Source organism: Taudactylus pleione, unplaced genomic scaffold (genome assembly GCF_031769625.1).
Source record: "Taudactylus pleione unplaced genomic scaffold, aTauple2 ptg000191l, whole genome shotgun sequence".
NCBI classification, from domain to species: Eukaryota; Metazoa; Chordata; class Amphibia; order Anura; family Myobatrachidae; genus Taudactylus; species Taudactylus pleione.
In genome coordinates this window covers 2,482,661-2,503,250 of record NW_028284593.1, presented here as the reverse complement: position 1 = coordinate 2,503,250, position 20,590 = coordinate 2,482,661, and the positions used below count along the sequence as shown (strand labels likewise).

Here is a 20,590-nt window from a genome sequence, read left to right as displayed (position 1 = left end):
TTTTTGACATAAAAAATACAGAAACTATGATTCAGTATTTTGTTATGTAACTCTCCTATTCAGCAAAGGGATAATGGAGAAGAAACGCAATTATCTTATCCATTGATTCCCATCTCGCTGAATACCGCACTGTAGGGATCAGCCATTGATCTATACAGTGCTTTAACACTTTTTGTTATTCAGCAAAGCAAAAAGTGTTAAATCACTCGATAAATATTTCCTTTATATAACGCCATATAACGGCTGTATATGTGGTCCGGTCCCCCTGTGTACCTCTCCCCTGTTGTACAGTGTACACAGCGCTATAGCCCTCCCAGACACTGAATCTGGGTGGTTGAGTTTAGCGGAAGGTGCAGTGAGTATTTCTTCCTGCATTGTATGTGACTTTTGCTAGTGCTGCCTGTCTGGGACTTATTTTTACTTACTGTCAGTTTATACCTATCCCTTTCCTTCTCCTACGGCCCTAAGGTGTGTGGAGGAGGGCTTTTCTGCGGACCTCACTTGTATAAAACAAGTATTGGTGAGGTCAGTCACATACAGTTGTGTGCCACACAGTACCATATTTTGGACTGTTGTTTTGCACACTTGAGAGCATGCAGGTGTTAACACCATACTGCTTCCTGTGATAAGTAATTCCTGTGTATTTACTATATCATGTCTGATGAGGAGGTGAAGCACTCTGGGTCCCCTGTGTTGGTTTCCTGCAGACGCTGTTCTGCAGGATTTAATAGGGAGGATCTATCTCAGGATGGTCTGTGCGAGCGGTGCTGGCTGGTACCTGGCACTACTAAAACCCCTATGTCACAGGACCCTCCATGGGCGATGTTTTCACAGGTGCTGGTGTCGATTGCTGACCGTTTATCTGTCCCAACAGCAGTCCCTCCTAGGGCGTTTCCCCAGCACTCCATCCCTCATTCCCTGGGTATTCCGCAAATATTGCAGTCTCCACCCGGGTCCCAGACTGTAGATCCCTATCCCTGTTCGTACAGTCTCCCCCGGTGACGCAACAGTCTGTGGTGCCTTTTCAGAGTAATCCCCCCTGGGTGGAGGTGCTCTCCAGCTCGGTACAGAGCCTGGGAGCCACATCTTCTGCTTTTCAGTCGATGTTACAAAGTGATATGCCGCATAAGGCGCCCAAGCAGTCATGTCGTTAGTACATTGACGGCGCAATTGTCGGACTCTGATGCTACAGGCAAGGAGGTTGAAACTAAGTCCTCCATTAATGTGTCGGCATTAGTTAGGGCGGTGCAAGCCATCCTTCATATAGAGGTTGATGCCCCGGTGCCTAAATCTAAGTATCCTAACTTCAAAAAGGTTAAGGTTACTTCAAATGTTTTTCCTCTGTCTGACCAATTGGCGGATCATATGGCGGTAGCTTGGCAGCTGCCTAGTGAGAAATTCCAACCACAGAAAAGGTTGGTATCTAACTACCCTTTTCCTGATGATCATTGCAGGAAATGGGAAACCCCACCTGCGGTGGATTCCCATGTCACCCGCTTAATTAAAAGCTGCCTTTACCGTCTATCTCCTCTTTGAAAGATCACACAGACAGGAAGGTGGAGACAGCATTGAAGTCCATTTACTCTCTCTCAGGGGCGGTGGCTCGCCCGTCCATGGCCATCTCATGGGTGGCTAAGGCCACCGAGAGCTGGGCCACCGCTTTGGAAGATACCTTTCCTGAGGATGCTCCAGAGATTCAGAGAGCGTTGGTAGGACAGATGAGAGATGCTGCTTCCTATATTGGGGAAGCGTCGTTGGATGCCAGTCTGCTGACCTCTAGAGTTTCAGCTACGGCTGTGTCTGCTCGTCGGTGCTTGTGGCTGAGATCCTGGAGGGCTGATGCTGACTCTAAAAATGGCCTGGAGGCTTTGCCTTTTAATGGGGAGTTGCTATTTGGTCCTGACTTGGACAAGATAGTAGATACTCTGGCTAAATCCAAGTCAGCCTTCCTCCCTTCGGCTTCTGCGTCGGCTAAAGTGAGGAGCTCTGCCTTTCGGTCCTTTTGGGTTCAGGGTAAGGCCAAAGGTCAGTCCTTCCCGAGGCAGTCGGCTACCAAGGTCGCTCCTAAACCTAAAAAGCGAGTGTGGAGTGCCAGGCGCCCTTCTTCCAAGCAGGAAGATAAACCTGCTGCCTGATGGGATGGGCCTCCCTCTGGGGGACCCCAGGGTGGGAGGCCGACTTCTTCAATTTGCCCAGTGTTGGCACAATACCACCACGGATGCCTGGGTTCGAGAAGTAGTCTCCCAGGAGTACACCCTATCCTTTCGGCTCAGGCCGCCCCACCAGTTTTTCTGCACGAGTCCTTCTCTGGACGAGACCAAAGCTTCACAGATTCAGGAAGCTATAGAGTCCTTGCTGCAAGCAGGGGTCATTGTTCCCGTTCCACAGTTACAACGTGGGACGGGGTACTATTCTACTCTGTTCCTGGTACAGAAACCCAACGGTTCTGTTCGCCATATCCTCAATTTGAAGTCTCTGAACAAATATCTCAAAGTTCCCAGATCCAGGATGGAAACGTTGCGTTCCATCATTCTGGTGATGGAACCCGGGGATTACATGGTCTTCCTGGATATCCAGGACGCCTACCTCCATGTGCCTATAGCACTTGCACACGAACGGTGTCTGAGGTTTGCTATCCTGCAACACCACTACCAGTTTTGGGCGTTGCCCTTTGGCCTGTCTACGGCTCCAAGGGTGTTCACCAAGGTGATGGCAATCATGGCCACCCACCTTCGGAACCAGGGTATACGGCTGTTGCTGTATCTGGACGACCTTCTTCTGCTAGCAAGCTCCCCGGAGGTACTTCTTCGCCATCTCCATCTGACCATTGCTTGTCTACAAGCACACGGGTGGTTAATAAATTGGAAGAAGTCCTCTCTGATTCCATCACAAAGGATGGTCCATATGGGAGCTCTCCTGGATTCTCGTCAGCAGTGGATCTTCTTGATTCCAGAGAAGGTTTCCTCCCTGCAACTGCGTATACACAGTTGTCTGAGCAGTTGCAGAGTGTCGGTACACTCTGCCATGAGAGTTCTAGGATCCATGGTGTCGGCTTTCGACATGGTGGAATTTGCCTAATTCCATTTGAGGCCCCTGCAGGGGCAGATTCTTTCCGAATGGAACGGGTTACCTCACTGGATCCGGACTCAGAGGCTGGTGTTGTCTCCGGAAGTACGTCTGTCACTAAGCTGGTGGCTTCAGACAGATCATCTCAGCGAGGGTCGTCCCTTTTGGATCCCGGACTGGGTTCTGCTCACAACAGATGCCAGTCTCCGGGGTTGGGGAGCAGTGACCGGATCGTTGTCTCTTCAGGGCCGGTGGTCTGTGGAAGAAGCAGCTCTTCCCATAAACGTGCTAGAGCTGCGGGCAGTGTACAGTGCTCTACTGTCATCAGGCACCGCTCTTCACGGAAGAGCAGTTCAGGTGCAATCAGACACGGTGGCGTACATATATCACCAGGGAGGAACTCGCAGTCGAACTGCGATGTTGGAGGTGTCTCAAATCCTGGCTTGGGCGGTGTGCCACCTTCCAGCTATCTCGGCAGTCCCGGGAGTCCTCAATTGGGAGGCAGACTTCCTCAGCCATCATGACGTGCATCCAGGGGAATGGTCGCTTCACCCAGAGGTGTTTCAGCTTCTCGTGGACAAGTGGGGACTGCCAGAGTTGGACCTGATGGCATCCTGTCACAACTACAAGTTGCCCGTGTACGGATCAAGGACAAGAGACGCAGGCGCATGTCTGGTGGATGCGTTGTCGGTGAAGTGGACATTTCACCTAGTGTATCTGTTTCCTCTGATCTCTCTGCTGCCTTGGGTTCTAAGAAAGATCAAACAGGACGGAGGCACGTTTCTGTTGGTGGCTTCAGCGTGGCTCAGACGTCCTCGGTACTCCGATCTCAAGAGCTTGTCAGTAGACGTTCAGTACTATCTGTCGGGACCTGCAGTCTCAGGGGCCCTGCCTTTACCTGGATCTGGGTCGGCTGTCTTTGACGGTTCGAGCTCTGTTATCAGTACCATGCTGAGGGCGCGTAAGTCTGCTTCAGGAAGAATTTACCACAGAGTGTGGCGCACTTTCTTTCAGTGGTGTGAGTCCAGGAACTATGATCCTCAAGTGTTCAGGGTGTCGAGGATTCTGGCTTTTCTCCAGTCTGGTCTCGACCTAGGCTTACGTCTTGCCTTACTGAAGGTGCATGTGTCGGCAATGTCTGTGTGGTTCCAACGCAGGATTGCTACTTTACCGGATGTTCACACCTTTTTCCAAGGTGTTCTGAGAATTCAGCCACCCTTTGTGCCTCCTGTGTGGCACCTTGGGATTTGGCGGTGGTTCTTCGGGTCCTGCAGGGACCTCCTTTTGAACCCATTGAGTCGGTTGACCTCAAGTGGTTAACACTTAAGACTGTTTTTCTCCTGGCAATTGCTTCTGCCAGGAGGGTGTCTGAGTTGGGGGCACTCTCCTGTAGTCCCACCTTCTTAATTTTTCACCAGGACAGAGTGGTGCTCCGCACTCGTCCTGAGTTTTTGCCTAAAGTACTCTCTAAGTTCCACATCAATCAGGATGGTGCCAGCTTTTCAGTCTCCTGATCTTACAGCTAGTGAGGCTTCGTTGGATGTTGTCCATGCTCTTAGAATTTATGTGGACCGGACTACTTTGGTTAGACGGTCCGATTCTTTGTTTGTCCTCTTTGGTTTTCACAGGAGGGGTTGGCCTGTCAACAAACAAACTTTAGCCCGTTGGCTTTGTTCTGTTATTCGTGAGGCTTATATACAGGAATGGGCGCCGGAGCTAGAGAGGGCAACTTTGTGCACGTGCCTGAAAAGGGGGCGTGGCCATAAAAAGGGTGTGTGTCTATAAGACGCGTCCCCTTTTTCGTCATACTTGGGGGCGTGCGTGGCACTTACGGACACGACGGGCAGCCCCCAAGCGCTGCAGACAGGGAGAATAGATGCCGGGCGCATGCGCCCGGCATCTATTCTCCGGTGGTGACCGGGTCACCGCACATTTCTCCACCCGCGGGACACTGTGTCCCGCGGGTGAAGACGGCACCTGCAGGCTGTGAGGGCAGTGCGCTTTTAGCCCTCTTTCTAGAGGGCAGGGTGCTTTTTGCCCTCCAGAAGGAGGGCAGGACGCGTGCCCCGCTAAAACAGCCTAGCGGGAACGCTATGTTTGCCTGTACCAGCCTCTGTTGAGGCTCATTCTTGGGCTGCTAGACGTGGTGCCTCCGCTGTTCAGCTGTGTAAGGCAGCCACTTGGTCTTCAATTCAGACGTTTTTGAGGTTTTATGCGTTTGACACCTTTGCCTCTCAGGATGCATCCTTTGGGCGCAGGATTCTCCTTTCTGCACAGGAGCTTCCCCGCCCTTAGTTGAACTGCTTTGGGACATCCCCAAGGTCAACCCTGTGGACCCCCTATGGACCCTGAAGTAGAAAACAAGAGATATGGTAAGAACTTACCTTTGTTATCTCTATCTACGAAGTCCATAGGGTCCACAGGGTGCCTGCCCTGACGCACCTGGCTTCAAATGGGCTGTATGACTAGTCACTGGTTTTTCCGTCTCCCATTTCTGTGAGTATGGTTTCTTGTGTGTTCCAGTCTTCCTTCTCTCTCTCTGTTTCGTCTCCTCCTCCGGCCTAGGCTACTTACCAACTGAGGTGCCTGTGGCTCGGGGGCGGGGTATAGAGGAGGATGGACCCAAGTGCATCCTGGGAGCTAAAGCTTTAACTGTGTGGTGCCTGTGGATCCAGATCCAGCTATACCCCAATATCAACCCTGTGGGCCCTATGGACTTCGTAGAAACAGAGATAACAAAGGTAAGTTCTTACCATATCTCTTGTTTTCCATATTTTTATATGTAAAAATATAAATGCTGAATAGACCCCTCAGGCAGAATAAACTGATCACAAGTTAAGATTGCTGAGCATCCAGATCCATCTCTTATTTGGAACATGGTAGACAGATTTGACTGTCATATCCCATCAGGTCCCATTAGTTCAGTCATGTGATGACCTCACACATAACAAACGTGGTCACCAGCTGATTACTTTTTCACCCAGGAATGATTGAAATCTGGACTGCAATTATAAGTGATTTGCATGCACATACTGTACACTTCAGAATTATATGTTCCATGTCAGATTTTTTTTAAAGTAAGTGCTACGAGCTCATCATTGTAATGAGGAAGTCATGTGTTTTCACATGTATTGTACATATGTATTTACTGTATTATTCTGTCTTGTTGTTTTCCCCTCTGTACGGTGCTGCGGACCACTTGTGGCACCCTGTAAATATAGCTATTATAATAATAATAATAATAATAATAATAATAATAATATAATCCTGGATACTTTTCCCAGCTGTTCCTCAGTCACCTGTCTGTGAGTATCTGTCCACCTACTCTAAAACCCACATTAATCCCCAACCCTTAATACCGTCACCCTGAACCCTAACCTTAAATACCTTAACTCAGTGGTTCACTTTCTTTAGTCACAGCGCCCTAGAGTTTAATAATTTTGTTCATGGCACCCCTAGGTCTTGTTTAGAAATGCAGCAAAAAAAATTAGCTAAATTGTGCTTACCTGTCTTCCTTAGGTTCAGTTAGGTGGTGGTGGACAGGGTTGCGCTTCTGTTTGTCTGTGTATTTTATGATTGGCTGCCACCAGCACTGGTTTTGACTATCACCATAACTAATTTGATATAGTACTGGACCACCAAATCATGGCACCCTTGCAGGTGCCCTCTGTCACCCCAGGATAGCCATGGCACCCAGTTTGGGAAACACTGCCCTAGTCCTGACCCTAATACCCAAACAACCCTCACCCCCTACATACACAACCTTAACCCGACCCTAACCAAACCCCTAACCCAACCCTAGCCACTAACCCTAAAGGGGCAGACTAGATGGGCCAAGTGTTTATATGCCATCAAATTCTATGTTTGTATGTAGTCTCCTTATCCTTTGTGTGTAATTGTTAGCCATGTGCTGCAAGCAATGACTGGCCCACAATATACTTGACTAGACCTAATTTTACCTTATGTAGTTTATGATGATAATTTAGCCTTGTTGTATAGTATTGAGAATGTTTGATTGTAATTGGGATATATTCAAGTCTTATCGTTCCTATGGCCTCTCAAAATGGAGAAAGGCATGGAACAGTGGGCACTGCACTGGGGCCATTTGACTCTGAACAGTGCACTCTTTGGGTGGATGGCTTTCCTATGATTGCTCTGGTTTCCTCCCACAATCCAGCACTGGTAGGATAGGTTAATTAGAATCTAAACTAGCCTGGGCATATGAGCTTGTGGTGGGGGACTGTTCAGTGATTGGTGCGTTTTTTACTGAAACCTTGACAATAACTTAAAGCTTGGAATAGTCCACATTTTCTATAAAGTTTAACTGTAATTAAATTAAAATTCCTCTTTTTTATTTTGTTGCATGTAACATTATTCCCAAATAGGCCCATAGTCATTCCTAACATGCACAAGAATAGAGTAATGTTGCATACACACGGGACGATCGTCAACGATAACAATATCCTTGAACGCTCTTCCTGTGTGCTGGATGGTAGATATCGATCATCCACCACACCATCAACCCACCAGCGATGGCCAACGACCCTTGATTAACAATCGCGGGTCACTATAGCAGGCCTCGACAAATCCCGAGGGCCAGGTCGCCATGGCTACCAGATTTTGCTGCCTGGCTATCAGATTTTGCAGTGAGGGAGGAAGCAGATCCTCATCAGCTCTGGCGGAGATTCGTGCCCATAGTATTGCGGCGTTCATTTCATGCACAGGAGTGCATGTGCTGAGTGTTGCCTGCGGTGACTGCTGTGCCTGTGTCCGCCCCGGCCTGCGCTGACTCCTCCTGTCCATCCTGGCCTGCTCTGATCCCTGCTGTCTGTCCCAGTCTACGCTGATCCTCCTGTACGTCAGGGCTGTCTACTGTCTCCTATCTCCGGCTGCATAGAGCTCTCCGGTAGTAGGGTCTATGTGTGGCCAGGGATTGCAGAGCGGTTTCAAAGGGATAGTGGTGTGACCATGAGGGGAGGGGAGTTTTGTTGTACTTTCTGGCACCATTATTACTGCAGGGTGGGGGGTGGAGCAGGGGAGCTCTGCAGAGCAGTGAGGAGGCCACCGTTTTACTATATCCATTCAACTGTGACCATTTTGTGGACTAGTATAGTGTGTATAACAATTGCATAACACACACAGCTGTGCTCCTCACTCACTCCTGTAATTTTTTTGGGGGGAAGGTGGTCTGGCTCTTACACTTTCATCCTTGCTTCTAGATTTTAGAATAATTTGTCAAGCCCTGCCCTATAGTAACCTGATCGATATCGACCAGGTTGGCCTCCATGCACGGGCGATGGACAATATCGTTATCGTCCATACGAGCCCGCGCATCACAGGTAGTTGGGTGGGTTGGAGGCACAGAAAAAATGAATGATAACTATAAGATCAATATCGTTACCTTTCATAACGTGCATTTTAATCGTACCGTGTGTACGCATCATAAGATATAGCAAGTAACCTGTGTTTACCTGGACAAAACCATGTTGCAATGGAAGGGGTGCAAATACCTACATTTTTTTTGCATGTGAGATAAATACTGGCTGCTTTTTCATGTAGCCCACAAATGCTGGACAGCTCTATTTTTAGATTTCAGTTTGTACATGCCCCACCCAAATCTAAATCTCCGGGAGGGGCTGCCAGGTCGGTGCAGCAGGAGGTGTAGGGGCGGCTGAAGTGGGCCCCGCCCCCCGCTTTATAATGCCAATGTTAACGGAGTTCGAAAAGTATGGGCGGGATTACAATGACTCGGGGGGGGGGGGGGGGAGACTTGCCTAATCTTGCGGTGGGCTGGGAGCGGCACCCGATTTTCGGGAGGCTCCCAGCAGCCCCAGGGGAGTAGGCAATTATGATCTCTCTGCACATCTTCCATCTGCCCCATCTGCAGTGCAGTATGGTATTACTAAGATGCCCAGTTTCTTGCTATTTCTTATGCTCTTCCTAAATCTGAATCAGGCCCGTTGAGCGTGGATGGCGGTGTTTTATCCCTTTGATATCTACCAATGCTCCCGACCTAAAAGGGTTTTCCACTGTGTTTACCCTACACAAAATACCCTCCCTTCACAGAGAATGGCACTCTCTCTGTGATACGTTGAATCTGTATAGCGGTGTCTGGGCTGTCACATATGGCCGGGAACTCTTGCATCACTTTATGCTCTGCTTGGTTTTTATGTAGCAGGGAAGATCCAACACAGGAGCTGTTAAGGCTTTCAATGGAATGTACAGTTATTGGGAAAGTATATGATTTAGTACAGGGGTTATTTAATGTAGAGGGATGCATTCACTGTTTTATCACACTGTAAATCCGTAGCAATAACAAGAGGCATGCCATAAGTAAACATTAGTTCCTGTAAGACATTATTTACAAGAGAAGATATATCTGGGAAGTAGAAGGTTAAAATGTGGGAGTCGATGTGCAAAATATCATCTTTACCTTTCAAATGTAGTTGGAAAGGGCAGCCTTATGCAGCTCGCTAAAAGGTTAGTAGACTAATTCTTTGTAAACGTTAAAATATGGGTTCTGTAATGCTCTATCCAGAGGAAGACTGTAATGGTTATTTGCCATTCGGCAGGTGTTTGTTATCAGTGGTCCAGTCAGTATTTGTATGACTTCCCAGGTGGCAGAATGAAAACCATGGTTTTGTATACTTCAGAATATAAACATGGATGGGATGTCGACATTGCGAATGTTGATGTTTAGAGTTGGTTAAAACTCCTATGGGAAACCACATGTCAGCATACACAATGGTTCAACTGATTCAGCAAGGATCGCTGATGCCATCATGGCTGCAATCGCTCATGCAGGTCTGCTGTGAAAGTATGCTAAAGCTTGCAATCGCAAATCACTCGTACGGACAACATGCAGACGCCCACTTCCCCTCTCTCCGTAAATACCTTGCAAACCTCCGCAAACATCAGAAACATCGAGTACCATCGACTCCTCGCGCAGAATTACAGCATCCCTGACCTGGTTGCACGCAGTGAGTACTCAAGCTGCATATGCAATTGCAGAGGCTAATTCATGCACGCCCATGCAACAGCGTTCAAACTGACAGGCACGCGCCTATGTTCCTGCGGCCACCCCCCAAACGTTCACTGCCTGTCAATCACTCTGTGATGGATCTACGTGGTCTCCTTGATTGCAGTGGTGCCTTTGCGCACGTGCACTCCAATGCATGCGCAGTACGCAGGGCCAGTGCAAGGTTTCCGGGCGCCCTAGGCAACATTTCACCAACCGCCCCTGCTCCCTCCAATTCATAATATGTCATGCATCAGTATCCCCAGTTAAATAACATGTCACAGCAGTGTCCCAAATTCATAATATACCAATAGAGAATATTAGACAGCAGAGCACCATAATCATAATGTACCTCATAACACGGCTGCCAATTCATAATATACCACACAGCTGTGGCACAAATTCATTATATGCCACTCAGCCATGAATTATGCCATTCATTTTTTTTCTTTGTGGACCCAGCGGCGCCCTCCAGTGGCCAGCGCCCTTAGGCGGCTGTCTAATGTTGCCTAATGGTAGCACCAGCCCTGTCAGTACGCAACAATTGACCGCCTGCATATGCTTTAGCAATAGCGAACCTTGCTGAATCAGGCCAGTGTCCACATCCTGAATGTCAACTTTTCATACCTCACGTGCAGGTTGTGCAGCTACTACCTCTGTAAAAGGTATTTGCACAGCAGACACATCTTGTACGACGTGACCATCCTAACCTTCAGTCTTGTGTTTAGGTACAGCCACATTAGATTACAGTTAAATGACAGTATGTGTTTCTTGGAGTGTAGTCACCATCTTGGCACAGACAATGCTGGCGCACAGAATCCCGGCGCTGGAATCCTGATGGTGAGTATTAGGGTTAGGAGTTAGGGTATACTTGCCGACATTCTGGCAGAGTGGGGGCATGGCCACGGAATCGCAACATTTTGGCCCCGTCCCCGCTACACAATACTGAGATTATCGGCATTGTGAAGCAGGGGACGGGGTCATGGTGACGCGATTCATTGCAATCGCTGCTGGGGTTTGTCTAGCAGGAGGGTCTGGGGGGGGGCGACTGCCGGCCGGGAGGCTTGCCTACTTTTCCAGAGGGGCACCCGATTTTTAGGAGGCTCCCGGCCAAATCGGGAGAGTAAGTAAGTATAAGTTAGGGTTAGACACTATGGGGAGGGTTGGGCTGCGGGAGGGTAGGGTTAGGGGCAGGCAGCAGGGGAGGGGCGGTTAGGGTTAGGCTGCAGGAGGGGAGGGGAGGTTTAGTGTTAGGCTGTGAGAATGGTGGGTTAGGGGAAGGGTTAAACTACATACCGGCATGTACCTAGATTATGCTGCCAGGATTCTGACTGCCAGCATTACCGCGTACCCAACCCATGTTTCTTATATAGCAAGGATAATAGTACATATAATTAGTGAAATTAAAGTTTATTGTTACCCTCCACTTTAGATGTCTGATCATTTATATAATAACTATTTTGTAATAAAGTAATTTTCATAACTTCCAATCTATAATTTTGTATAGAAAACTTTGAAAAAGCTAGTTTGTTTTCAGTGTGGTTTTGACACTAAAAAATGACATATACTTCTCAGCATAGACTGTTGCTAAACCTCATATTCCAGAAATAGACTTGAACCTCATGCCACTTCTCCCTTTCCTTATAAATGCTTCTCATATATGCTGCTAAGAGCCAAGAATGATGTATTATCAAGATGAGGCATTTTAATTCTTGAGTGCAGAAAAGGCTTTAATTTGAAATTTAGGGGTCACTGTTTGCAAACTAAACACTGTTATGTGCAGAGAAAATTTCATGCTGCATTGGAGAGCGGGATAAAAGTTTTATATGCACTGAAAGTGAGCAGATGAGGGTCCTTGTTAAATTTCTCTATACAAATTTTTTTCTGCCAGCAGCGTGAGAAAACTACCCCAACATGTTGATCGACCACTTAGCAGCGAACAAATAATTTTCTCTTTCTGCCCTTGTTCAGGTTCAGGCACTTTTCCTTTCACACATGACAAAGTATTGGCAAATCAAACAAATCTGTCTCTTTCTGTAAAGAGACTCAGCGACATACTAAATGAAATGACTGCTCCAAATAAAAATGTATCAGAGTCTTAAAGACCCTGAGGTGCATAGGAAAATAGTTACCTCCCAATTATTGCTACAGATTTAGGTCTCTCTGGTATAATAAACTATTATGGATTCACCTCTCCCTGCTAAATTAACTATTATGCCCTTTTCAGACATGAACCGGGGCTACGACATTGATGCAACCGATGTCCCAGGTTGGAGACCTCCTTTCACACTACCCCTTGGACCCGGCTTATTCCTGGGTTGACCCCTTTCAGACTTAAGCTGTGTCTGCCCTGGCAATCAGTCATTTAAAGGAGACTATGTTTTGGCTCACAAAATTGAGGTCATGAAAAGTGGTTGGTGACTTGGGTGGTGTTGGGGACTGCATTGCTTTAATCATGGTCGACAAGTTCCTACTGTACTATGTATGTTGCATAAGATGTGCGGTATTGTCCTGGCTTTTCCTGCAGTATCAGCACGCCTTCCATTCCTGTGAAACACTGTACAAGGCAGTACAAAATACACCTCTATTGCTGCAGAGTAGCGTTGTCTTAGAATTTTGTTTTTATGTTACAGATTGCAGGGCAAGAAGACTCAAAATAAACCACTTTTTAACCTATAATGAAAGTATTCCTTTTCTGGGAAACTTTTTTGCTTACTTGGAATTTAGTCTCTCAAGGGAGAGAATGGAATTTCTAGGAACTGGTGATCTCTGCTAGACCTGAAGATTGTGTTACTCTGAACATATGTGCCTGTCTGTTGCCAGTTATTAGTGGGGTAGTAATAATAATACTGCATAGAGTGTTCCTGCTACTTCCCGAACTCTTGCACATTGCTCGCAGCCCGAGTGATCTCTAAAGCCTGTATTTAATAGTCTTTAATGTTGGCTCTTTTCTGGCCACTCCTCTTCCTATAAAGGATCGTAAATCCCACAATGAAAATGTTCAGCTATGAAGCATTAACTTGCCATTACACTCCAGCTATGTGGAAGAGTCTCCACATTCCCTTACTGAGAACAGAAGCTCCTCCCAAATGCCCAAACCAGTGACCTAATGGGATAGGATACAGGTCAGGAAGGGGAAAATGAAGTCATTTTATTTGTAGCACATGAGACAATGCGCAATAGCTTTTTGTTAGTGTGTTTCACTTGCACACTGCATTTATTTCAATTGTCCTTGTCCAATGTGTTACTTGGATTCATCCTGATGGGAGCACATTGTAAACATACAAAGATGTCATTCAGTAGACCTTATGTATGCATTTCACTTCTGCAAGATACTTTCCTATTTTGCTTTGGATATGTTATTACAGAAATGCTTATTTAATACAATTGTAACCCAGGCAAAAGCTTTTGAAATACACACATAAATGTATTGTGTTTTACCTGTGGTTTAACATGCTAATGTCAGTGTGTATGTAGCCTAAGGCATTAGACACTGCACCAGTACATGCCTGCGGTCATCATGAAGCTTTTAAATAGCCAAAACACAATGATTGATGTCCTATGTGATGTGTACTGGAGACGCAGGGCAGTGCCTGGGTTGCAGATATATTAATAATCACCAGTGCTGTCACTATGTAATTCATAGATATATGGCCCACTGAGTTCTGATAAATAATTTGCAGCTTTTGCTCCCCTCTGATCTATCTGAATTTGGAGGTCATAGATGTAAATGTACGGATTAGACTCCTATTACTGCAGTAAGGTGGACACTAGTATGTATTATGAGTGGAAAGAACCTCCTATCTTCTGATCTTAAGCATGTAAATTGAGGTGGGGATTTATTGGTGCTAAATGCTAATCAGTAAAAGCAGCTTGGCCTGTAAATCAGCTCTGCTATGTCTGAATAAATGACTATTGAATATGGAGTGCAATGAATTTCAAATGCATGAATATTACAATCAGGATGCATAGCGGTAAGTGCTCATCAGGTTTAAATGTGAGCGAGATTTTCTCTTCCCATACCCAGCAATAAATACCAATTTCACAGTGCAGGTAGAAGTGATTTCTCTGCTAAAGCTACTTAATGCCACACGCCTGTTATTCTCTGGGTTGTTAAAGGTCAATAAGCCCTTCAGCTGCCCAAAACTTGCCATGCTGTATTACTAGTGAGGGAAATTGTACATAAGGTTATGCATGGGCAGTTCTAGGTCAGTATCGTAATACTTAGCATTAACAGTCCCTAAATATAGACATGCTCCTTTTTACTGTTGACTACTCCATGTTTGGTCAAAAAATAAAATTGTAATATAAATGAAACAAGGTTATAGGAGTTAGTGTGGGAAATGTCCGCTGTGCAGCATTTATTGTGTGTACCATATTGTTGCAAGAAATATCGGGAAGTGGGTAAAGTGGAATCCTATTTATTTTTCCATTTTTTATTTATATTTGCAAGTAAACCTTAATTATTTGTGGTGATTTTACAGGGAGCAATCTGAGTAACCTGATAAATGGTTTCTACCTTGGGATAACTTGACTTTTATTTAATGTACACAAAATATAGCTTATTCTTTCTAGTTTTCACCTTTGCTTACATAAGACTTCTATCATCTAGCAAAGGCTCATTCTTGCTGCTTATTGAGCTGACACAATGCTGCTCATCTCTCGACACAAATATATCTGATAAAAAGAGCAGAGGGTAAAGATAATAAACTGCATGATGATGTATATACATGACTGAAAGGGACAGAGAGAAGGGGAAAGGAAAATATGTAGTTAGTAAAAGTGACTGGAGGGCATTTATAGAGCATTACATTTACTGTTATCTGGGATCAGAAATCTTAGTCCCGTGTTACCGTGAGTGATTTGTATTAGTGTGGTATAATTAAAATTAACTTCATATAACTTATTGCTGTATATTTCAGAATTGCTCAAAAATCCAACAATTGATACATTTCTCTTATATTAATATACATTCTTGACTATGGGATATATATTTCTATTTCTTCTTTACATTCTTTCTGTTCTCTGGTAGTTTTGTTTCACTTGAACGCTCTTGTCTGCATGCTCTCCCAATTGTCAGTGACAGATTAAGCCTACCCTCAGCCCAAGGCAGACCTCATGCCATGGGCATTCACTCAATCACTCCACAAGGTTTGTTCTGTGATTTCCTCACTATCAATACATTGTTTGTTTCTAATATCCATCCTGCAGTGGAGCACTATTTATCAGAGAACATACATCAAGCAGCTGTAATAATATTTAGTGCTTTATAGAATTTAATAGCTTATCACGCCAGGATTACATTATCTCATGTCCTAGTGGCACTACAGAGTTTGTATACAGTAGGTACGACCTGGGCCCTGTACAGGTGAATGAGATGCAGTGATCAGGTATCCCCAGTTTGCGTAATATCACTGATCTGGAATAAGCAAAGACTGACCTTCAATAAACCAATTTCTCCATGTAAATTTGTTTATTGTGAAATATATAGCCTTTAAAAAAAAAATTAAATAGGCTATTTTCAATTTGACACAGTATGAATAGTCAGGGATCATATCTTGATATGTTTAGTATTTTATAGTGAATTTGTATTGCTTTTACTGAAGCTAATGACTTGGTTAGAGTCAAGCTAATAGATTCCGTGTTTATTACAAAATATAGGTTTATCTGCATACCACAAAATAAAAAAACCAAACCGTTGAGCACTATCATTGTTATGGGATTATCATTGCGCTCTACGTAGATAACACTATGTTGACCTTGAATTTTCTTTTGTTGTGTTTAGTTCTGCTTAGACGGGAATGTTATTTTCATTTATCTTGTACCAATGTTTATTTCTCAAGTGAAAAAACTGAGATAGTTACTCTGGATATTTACATCTATGCTGAATTGCTATTTATGCTCCTACATTTAAATATTTTTTTTCACTTGATGGCTTGCATAATGATCATATTTTGCCTGCATCATATACTTTCTTTTAAGAAAAAATTATAATAAAACTTTATTTTCCCAATAACCTATATATTGGCTTCTCTACAGGAGCAAAGTCCCAGTAACCAGACGTCAATTGCCATGATGCAGGAACCTCCAGAGATGCTGGAAGAGACGGTCACTGTAGAAGAAGATCCTGGAACACCCACCTCCCATGTGTCTATTGTCACTTCAGAGGATGGAACCACAAGGAGGACAGAAACCAAGGTAATGAGTCAGTCCAGCTCAGTCACTTACTCTGTGGCCTGAACAAGTCCTTATGTTTTTATCACTGAGACCAGATTTTATTTCTAAATCACTTTGGACAGACATTCGTTGTCTCCTTAGGGGAAGATAATTATTCAGTGAAGTGATTGGACTCTGCAATCTTTTACTCTTCTGTGCTGGAAGTGAAGCTGCTCTCAGCAACCTCTCATAGCTTTGTCTTCAACCTAGCAATTTTAAATCTGCAGATGGAGCACGAAAGTGCCTCTCATGTATTCCAAACACAAAGGGGAGTTTAGCCTTCCCTTCTATTCTCATGTGGTTCCGGTGCTGGGAATTGAGCGTTTTGCATGTTAAACCAGTGAAGGGCACCTTGCTGATGTTTCAGATGCACATCTTATAAATCCTAAACGAATATGTCTGTATCTACAAATTTCCTTAGATCCTGTTTTTTTTTTTTTAGTTTTCATGTATTGACTTTGTTTCCTGCTTCCAGCATTTAGCAAAATCCATTTCTTAAAGCTGTATTATACCAAAAAAATGTTGTCAAATCTTATAGAGATTATTTTCACTAGTAATTCTGTCCGGGAATATGTAGAACATTGTTTCCCTGAATGGTGGTTGCTCAATCAATTTAATGCATTTAAGGGAGAGGTAAATCTAGGATGTAAGTCTCCTTTGCTGGCCCATTGAGGTGTGCTGGGGGATTATTTTTTTTTCTTGCCAATATGTAGAACAGTCTCAGGAATTAAGGACTACCATTTTCTAGATCTAAATGGTGGCATAGACAAACAGTAATGGGGAAATTAGCACTGTGCTCTGTGCCGTGAAATGGAGAGACTTGCATAGCACACAGTATTGCACAGGAATAAATAATTTATATAGCACAAATATGATTACTAAGCACAATACTCAATTTACTTGCTCTGTCTCATATCCACCAGTGTCCCATGCTCAAAATGCACAGCCCTACTCCCAGTATAAGTACCATGCTCTTCTGTCACTTTCCCTCATATAGAGCTCTGCGCCCATGATAACAGCCTAATGTACACCATACATTGCTTGTGCCAAGTATAACAGCTCAGTGCCCTTCTGATGCCTATGCGTGCCAATGGAATGGAATTTCAGCAATTTTGCTTCCATCTGATAAAAATCACTGGTGGTTTCTACCAGCTAAACTACTAAACATGCTGCAGTCTTAAATAGAAATATACAGCTTGTATTAGTTACACAGCAGCGGTTCCAGCTAGTTAGGCCACGTGATGCTGTGACTTTGCAGAGTGAAGCTATAGAGTGTTGGTGTAACTGCAGGCTGACTGTGCTGTGCTGTGACTTGCTGTCAGCCACCAGTTGTACAGCACTATTTAGGACACTTTATGCCCATATGTTTTTCTGCGTTTATAAAGTGAAAATTAGTATGTAAAAATATGCATTTTTTTAAATTATATTATTATCCTTTATTTATAAAGTGCCAACTTATTTTACTGGTCCGTACAGTAAAGGGACCATGATACAAATAAATAAATAAATAACAAACATAAGGTAAAGACTGGAAGGTATATGTGTGAAAGTTTCTATGTCTTGGTAAAATGTTAGATGTTGAAAGTTGCATGTGCTCTTCTTAGCCCGCTGGGGGAAAACATGACCTTGGACATCTCACTTTCTGGTTGATTTACAGCAGTACATGGACATGTCGGGTTCCACCTGAGTGAACATAGTGTTTATTTTGAACTGTATGGGCCCCGCTAATTATTACTGTATCTGAGCGCTGGGAAGAAGGCGTTGATAGTAGTTCAGTATCCTTGCTAAAATGTCTAGGACAATTATCACACATTTAAAAATAAAGATCAGTTGGACAGTTTTTAACTACTGTCATTCTGCATGTTTTTTTTTTTAAGCTTTCACTTAAGTTGTATCGTCAGTTGCCAATGCTGCCCTTTTACTATTTTTTTATGTTTGTTTCCTACTATAATTCTTTTTTCCTACCAAATATTTCATATTTAAAAAAAATAAAATAATTTAAAACATTAAAAAGCCCATATTTACCAATGCTCAGGTTGTTGTCAGTCATCCACCCATACCCCACATTCACTGGACTCTCCAACGATGGCAAAAATCTGTCACCAACATTTGTACTAAGGCAATATAACATGACCTCAGATATTCTGTTAATTTTGTTCCCGTATTTGAACCATGCACTAGCGGTACATATGCTTGCTAGATAGATAATATCATTACCTGACAGTGTGCCTGAAATTACACCATCATCCCATAGGGAACCTTTGAAATCTGTTACAATTTAATTGGGAAAGTTTAATGATTTCTCAATAACCAGAAGGAAAGTAGTTGATTATGTAATGGAAGCTAGACTTTACAGTTTTAATTTAAAACAGTCATTTTCTTCTCCAGGTTACGAAGATGGTAAAAACAGTCACTACAAGAACTGTGCGTCAAGTGCCACTTGGTCCAGATGGGATGCCTGTGATTGATGCCTCCTCTCCTATCAGTGGCTACACGGATTCTATTGACAGGCGATACATTAAAAATGGGGACCGTTTTATTACCCCACAAGCTTCCTCAACTTTGACCAGATCCTATAACAACAGCTACACCGACTCTTATGGTGATCCTCATGATACCCCATATCGACCTTTCATGGCACATGAAGGCTATGGAGAAATACCAGACAACTATGGAAGCCTGTCACGTGGAATTAATTACCGCCCTCGATATGCCTACACTCCAGGCAATAGTTACCGCCCTGAAGATGGCAGTTACACTCTCCCATCACGTAGGGAAAACTATGTCCCCATTGCACAGCCACAAGTGCCAATTGGCAGTAATGTGGACCTGAACCGTTCCCAACCTGAGCGTTTCCAGCCAGAGCCATATGGTCTAGAGGATGACAACCGTAGTCTTGGAGCAGATGATGAGGGTTATGAATTAGATCCCGATTATTCAACAATGAATAGAAGAGTCCTTCCTGGCATGCCCTTGACAGGCAGACCCCACAAGACAAGGTAAAACAACCGGTACAAAAAAAAAAACAATAATTCCATTTTTGTGGACAATGGTGCACTTTAATAACCCTTATATTTGTTTTTTTTTTTACACTGTGAGTGTCACAATTATAATGTTGGGGAAAACAGAAGCATTGGTTTGCTTCATATCTTTCCTTACCAGTATATACTGTGTTTCCCAGTGAATTGCAATGTGTCAGTCTGTTTTTTGAGTTGTTATACCCTTACATGGCTTTCTATATAATGGTTTCCCGGCTGATAAGTAGCTGCTGAATGGACTTTTTACCTTTTCAAAACCTGCTTACAGTTTTAATTGAGTTTCGTTTAATGAGTTGACATTTCAGATACAGTCAAAGAATTTACTGGTGGTGTATTTAATATTCACCTCCTGGGAGCTACAACCCTGCCAGTGCTGAAAATTCTCACTTAGGGGACGATTCAATATTTTTTTTGGGTGGCGATAATTAATGGGTGTCCAACACAAGCAATTAAATTGTTTTAGGCACCCATTAATTATCACACTTGTCTGTCATGCCAAAAAAGCATCGTGTTTAGTCGCGCTTGGTTTGGGTGCCCAGAAACCAGACTTTTCACACATTTCTGCTCACCACCTCAGAAGTTTGTGTACAGAAATGTGGGCACTCGCAGCATTTGCACTTGATCGGAGCAACAATTGAATTGCTCTGTCGGGCGCCAATTACTTAGAGCACCCAAAAAAAAACAATTTCATTCCTCCTATTTACCTAAAACCTAGTCATTGTTACTTCTCATGTTTGAATTGCGTAAACTTATTGTTTCTACAGCTTCATCTTTTTGTTTATTTGTTTGACTTTGTATCTTGATTGGGACTTGACTTTTTTCTCCTGACCATATATTTATTATATAAATCGAAAAAATATATATGGTCAGGAAAAAAAAGTCAAGTCCCAATCAAAGATACAAAAACAAACAAATCATATTGTAAATATATGCTTTACCAATATTTAAACTGTATGGGAAGTCAAGTGATTTTCTAAAAGATATACTTTTTTCCTTGACCTTTATTAAAATGGTAGATCGGTCTACAGCCATGGCCAAAAGTTTTGAGAATGACACAAGTATTGGTTTCCACAAAGTTTGCTGCTTGAGTTTTTATGATGGCAATTTGCATATACTCCAGAATGTCATGAAGAGTGATCAGATGAATTGCAATTAATTGCAAAGTCACTCTTTGCAATGACAATGAACTTATTAACAAAAACAACATTTCCACTGCATTTCAGCCGTGCCACAAAAGGACCAGCTGACTGTT

The 20,590-nt window shown here is 43.9% G+C and overlaps 1 protein-coding gene across 10 annotated transcripts in view; it reads left to right on the top strand.

Moving 5' to 3' along the window:
- The window catches only part of ARVCF (ARVCF delta catenin family member), a 974,893-nt gene that overhangs the window by 852,657 nt on the left and 101,646 nt on the right, over window positions 1-20,590 (top strand). For 9 of the 10 annotated variants that reach the window (XM_088476674.1, XM_088476676.1, XM_088476675.1 and 6 more), the window contains 2 exons: window positions 16,124-16,282; window positions 18,689-19,299. In XM_088476674.1, coding sequence (XP_088332800.1) covers window positions 16,124-16,282; window positions 18,689-19,299 — 770 coding nt within the window. Of the gene's footprint in view, window positions 1-13,186; window positions 13,210-16,123; window positions 16,283-18,688; window positions 19,300-20,590 lie in introns of those variants that run through there. The other variant, XM_088476679.1, reaches the window with a different exon arrangement.